The sequence below is a fragment of the Morone saxatilis genome, unplaced genomic scaffold (genome assembly GCF_004916995.1).
Source record: "Morone saxatilis isolate NCDOM2014 unplaced genomic scaffold, NCSU_SB_2.0 Contig8, whole genome shotgun sequence".
NCBI classification, from domain to species: domain Eukaryota; kingdom Metazoa; phylum Chordata; class Actinopteri; family Moronidae; genus Morone; species Morone saxatilis.
The window spans coordinates 18,309,105-18,314,270 of NW_023340257.1; the positions used below are offsets into that span (position 1 = coordinate 18,309,105).

A 5,166-nucleotide genomic window follows, 5' to 3' on the forward strand; every position below is an offset into this window, starting at 1 on the left:
ACTAAAGAACATATGAAAGAAAATGCTACAAAACCTGGGGCTCTGTTTGTTTCACTAAGAATGCAGAGCTCTGGTATCTGGGCCTTGGTCCTCAGAATGAGGCCAAGCTGGCACACAAGGAGGACCAGCCTCATTGTTCTGAGTGTGGACCTGTGAGAAAACAGTAAACAATGTAAGCCAAAGTAGCCATCTTTTTTTTTCAAGAGCAAAGTGCTTTGAAAGAAAGCTTTTCAGAAATGGCCCCAATTTTTTTTTACGTCAAAGACAACTGATCAACCTTCCTTTACTTGAGGGAAAAATCCAACAAAGGTAGTAGAGTTACTCAAACCTATTATGCAATATACAGTTAGTAGTCATTGGAAGGAAAGAGGAAAGACTTCAACGTTGGCTGTAATTTATGTTATTTTCAATGAAATTATAAATATTCTTCAATTCAGTTGAATCTTTGAAAGACATTTTTCAAGACACAACTCAGGTTTTTTTCAAATAAACTGGCATTATTGATATTAAGACAAATTCTATCTCTTATATCAAGTTATATTTGAAGATGCATTGAATCCAGAACCAAAATCACTGCATTTGTGAAATTGCACTAATTTGAAAATTTTCATGATAGATTTTTCATCCAATGAATTAGAAATAAATTCAACCTAAAGTATTAAAGTTGCAGGAAAAAGAGGTGATAAAGTAATTGTAGCACTCACCCGTAAGTCTTCATCTTGTGGCGTGTGGTCAGTCACAAGAGCCCTTTATACTGTCGCCTCTACAGGGTGTGTAAGGGAATGTCTCAGATAATATTGTAACATTAGCCGGGCCTGTGACATCCTCATTTTTCTGACTGTTTTACATACACTTCAAGAACATCGATTGTAAGCAGTTTCTTTGAAGCAACAGCCAGCTATCTTTACTGGTGTTAAGTGATGGTATGTAATAATAATGAATATCCATTTCTATATACATGCAAGTGAAATTTGTTTTAAGGAAACAATAGAATGGGGCTTCAGGATTCATTTGAAAACAATTAGCCTAGATGATGGTTTCTTAATCTGCATTTACCCTTATTGTATTACACAGCTGTTTAATTTAAGATATTCATCAAAAGAGTTCAGTTTATTAATCTTAAATCATTATTCACACTTTCTGGATTCAAATATTGACATTCCAATACCTTTGAAGTGATGACTCCCAGCCTGTTTTTGGTCTCATGTCTTAGTTTGGAGTAATCGGTCTTTATGCCATATGTCTGCAACTTGGTTCTATTAGTGTATTATGTGATGGTATTGATTTCAGCAAAGGAAATTTATTTTGGCTTGTCCCAATCCTCATTGAGGTCAGACAGAAAAGTCCACTACAACAGCTGGCAGGAAGTGGAGGACATACTGTGTTACCTTGTTATCACAAATTTCTAAGACAAAATAAATGTATGACTCTTTTTGTTTACAGCAGTCAGCTTTGAACTTCCAGTAATGCATTAGCAATCATCTCACATTCCGTCTGGCACCAGATATTACTTTATATGTAAGATAATGCAAGCCTAATGGCTGGTGATAATGTTATGCAATGGAAAAACACTTGACTGCTGTCTTATATGGACAGGGAGAGAGTTGCATAGGAAACCATAATGTATACAAACAGTGTTTTATTTTTCACAGGCCTATGAAAGAGAATAATCGCTTTTTTGAGATCTTTTTATGTGATAAGAGTCTCATTATTGTTCTTCAGAGTGTTACTTTTGTAATGGATCAGTTTTTGTTATGGCCTCAGGCTGTAAACTGTACATAGAACATTTCAGTGCTGTTTTGTACAGTCAGCGAATAAAAGACACACCTATCTGAGAGAAATCCAAAGTCTTTTGTGAAGCATCATGACACGAAAGGGACTCCTGAGTAACTCAGGTCCCTAAAGAATAACACCACAATGCACCATGAGGATACAGCCTGAAAAAGGTGCCTGTTAGATTACTTTAGGTGTATCCAATGTCAAATGCCAGTTTTAATCTCTCCTTTGTTGTCTAAATAAGCATTTGTCTTCAAGCCATGCCATCAGTGTTACTGAGGGCACATTTCTTAAAAACTTGGACCCAAAAGCAGTAATTGTGGTCACCCTTGGGAAATAATATTACTAACCTGGTACAGGCCTGTGGCAGATTTAGGTCAGGACCCGTGATTCTGTTTTAAAAAAGGAGTGGACAGTGCGTGTTTGCTGCAGGTCTTTTAAATGTCTATAGTTCCCACAAATGTAATATCTTTGGAATTATGTCCCACTTATGGTGACTCATGACTCAGCTCGAAGTTTGAGGAATTTAACCTCAATTTGTACTTTATCAGGTAGTCAGTTAAAAAAATACAGGCCGATACGAAGACATAGGGCGTTGAATATTTTGACTAAAAAAGAATGAAAGATAGGATGACGCTGTACCATTGTGTAAACCAAGAACATGTTTTGTGAGCTTTCCTGGGATGCATGCAGGGCGAGGCTTATCACTGATAATATCAATGTATATGTCGGTCAGCAAATAACAATAAATTGTTGTGCAAAAATGCCATCGATATGTCTACGGTAAGTGCCTTCAGTTTGTCCTTCAAAGAGCACTGACATGTTTATTTTTTAATTAAAATGTCCCACTCAGTTCATATCTTGGTTATAATTTTGGAATTAACCAAATTTAAAGGAATTACATGCTTAAATCGCTTTCCGGCAGAGGCACAAAGACTGGAAACGGGGGAAACAGCTTTCCTGTCCAACCCAGTCCAACAGTAACAAAATGCACCCACCAGCAAGGTCACTGAGACGTTAGATGTCTTTTCTTTAATCCATACCAGAAACCAAAAACAAGTATTTGCTGTTTTATTTAGGATTATGTGCCAGACTAGGCCTATTTCTTGGGTCTGAGGAGTTGCCAGGCAACCAGCAGAGAGTCAGGGAAGTGTATGTGTGTTGTTTCAAGATTTTTTGTACTGATTAAACAAAAAAAGATATAAAGATAGTTGTTAAAGCAGCTATCAATGCCATTTTTATAACAACGATCCATCAAAAGACAATGTGGTATAGGTCGCGTAGTAATGCGCCTACAAAGAGCAGCTCCCCTCAACTTTAGAGCTTTACAGTGAGTTTCAGCAAATTTTTCAGCTGTCCGGCCATGCAGCTTTACTGTTTCCAGCTATCTAATGGCTTATGGACTTATTTTTGGCCACAGCAGACGGTTGTTTTTCTATGAGATCAGACACAGTTGGTGAACACAGTGGAGCATTTAGCAGTTAAAAAGCCAGACACGTATTTCCCATTCATCAGGAGACCAGAAACACAACTCCAAATGAACGATAATGTTGTTCCAGCAAGGTATAAATAAGCAGCTGTTTGCCATATCTACATACAATGTGACAATATGTCAGTGTTGTGTTCAACAATTGTTTGTGCTGCCCCCAAGTGGCCAAACAAATCAGTTTCTTTATAGTGCCTTTCTCACTGTTTTGTTTTTCTGGCTGCAACTCACCTCTTTAGCTCCCTTTAGTGCAGTTTTTGGTCACAGCAGTAAGCTACTGGTTCAAATATAGTTCAAGGTTCAAAGATGGTCTTTTAGCATTGGATCGGAATGAATGAATGTACACTGTGAAATGCAATTGAACGTTCAAGAAGCAATTTAAGTGAATGTGAATGTTCCTGAAGGTCAATAAAGAACACAATTGTCCCCCAATAATAATCTCTGAAAACATGTTCTACTTGCTGTTCCTGGAAAACATGAAGAAAAAAGGGTTCTTGGAGTATATATCTGTAATTGTTAAACTCCAATAAATCTTACTTTATTGTCAGCACAGAACAGCTCCATCCATATGTCCAATTTGCCTAATTAACCCTAACCCACCCTAACCCTAACCCTGTTACATCTTATATCTGGCTATGACATTTTAATTTTTACTTTTTAATTTTATTCTATTTAGTCATGTACATTTTATTTCTATTTATTGTACATAATACTTGTTAAATCCATCTTATCAGATCTTCCTTTCTTTTTTGTAATGTAAGGTCAGATTCACCGGAATTGTTTCGTTTAAGGTCACAATAGATTTCTTTTGAACAATAGCTATTGACTGTAATTAGAACATGCTGTTCAGTGAGTCACACTATTAAACACACGCACCTGAGCAGTATTATAATGTATTATGACAGTAACATTGGAGATGCCCCATTTTTTTTATTTTTAAAGTCACATCAGGACACAACACCTGTCCGTGCTGCACTGTAAATGGTAAACCAATCCCAGGGTTATAAAACTTGATGATCTGTGACCTACTTGGTTTTTGTTTGATTTTTTTGTTTGATTGTTTTCTTAGAAATCCACCCCAATCTCAGTCTCAGTGTCGAAAAAGAATATTTGATGTTGCATTAAAGATCATATATATATATATACATATATATATTTCAGTATCATTGAGGCTAAAATGCCTCACTTTGTGTGTGGTATTAAGCTGTTCCTTTACTCCCAGAGTCTGCTTGTACTTTAACTCCTCTTCTTCAGTGGTAGAAGAAGAACCTTTACTCAATTAAAATGATCAAGAACATACTGTAAATTTTAAATTCATGCATTCAAAATCTTTTTAGAAGTACATACAGCAGAGTCCACCTCTCAGAGTACTATGCATATACAATATAAATAGTATTGTAGGATTTCTATACACAGAATTTTAATCTTGTTGTTGGTTGGGGTGAAGCTAATTTTAACTACTTAAATATTTACTTATATACTGTAGGGTACTGTGAGATAATGATACATCATATTGTTTAAACTAATCAATGTTTTATATGTAAAATGTATAAGTAATAATTAGTCATCTATATAGTGGAGTAAAAAAGCTAATTTCACTTAAAGTAGTAATATGTAGTAGCAGAAAACAGAAGTAAACCGAGCACTGAAGTAGCCTGTCACAAAACCTTACTGAAGTATAATTTGTCACAAGAGGACGTGGACAGAATTTTTTTGGACCCACAGCATCCAGGAAAGAAAATGATTTTGTCTCTGAGAGGTTATAGCGCCACCATCTGGCCAAATTGTATCTAATTCAACACTGCACCTTGGGTCTTCAGCAATACACCCACTAAGTGTGAAGTTGATCGGGTGAATAATTGTTGAGAAAATTGAAGGACATACATACATACAGTATGTATATG

The 5,166-nt window shown here is 36.0% G+C and overlaps 1 protein-coding gene across 1 annotated transcript in view; it reads right to left on the reverse strand.

The window, feature by feature from the left end:
• Positions 1–134, reverse strand: part of LOC118342078 (zona pellucida-like domain-containing protein 1) — a 2,726-nt gene extending 2,592 nt beyond the window's left edge. Inside the window, exon 1 of the mRNA XM_035680509.1 lies at positions 35–134. Within this exon, the coding sequence (XP_035536402.1) occupies positions 35–134 (100 nt within the window). The remainder of the gene's footprint in view (positions 1–34) is intronic.
• Between the last annotated feature and the right edge of the window lie 5,032 nt (positions 135–5,166).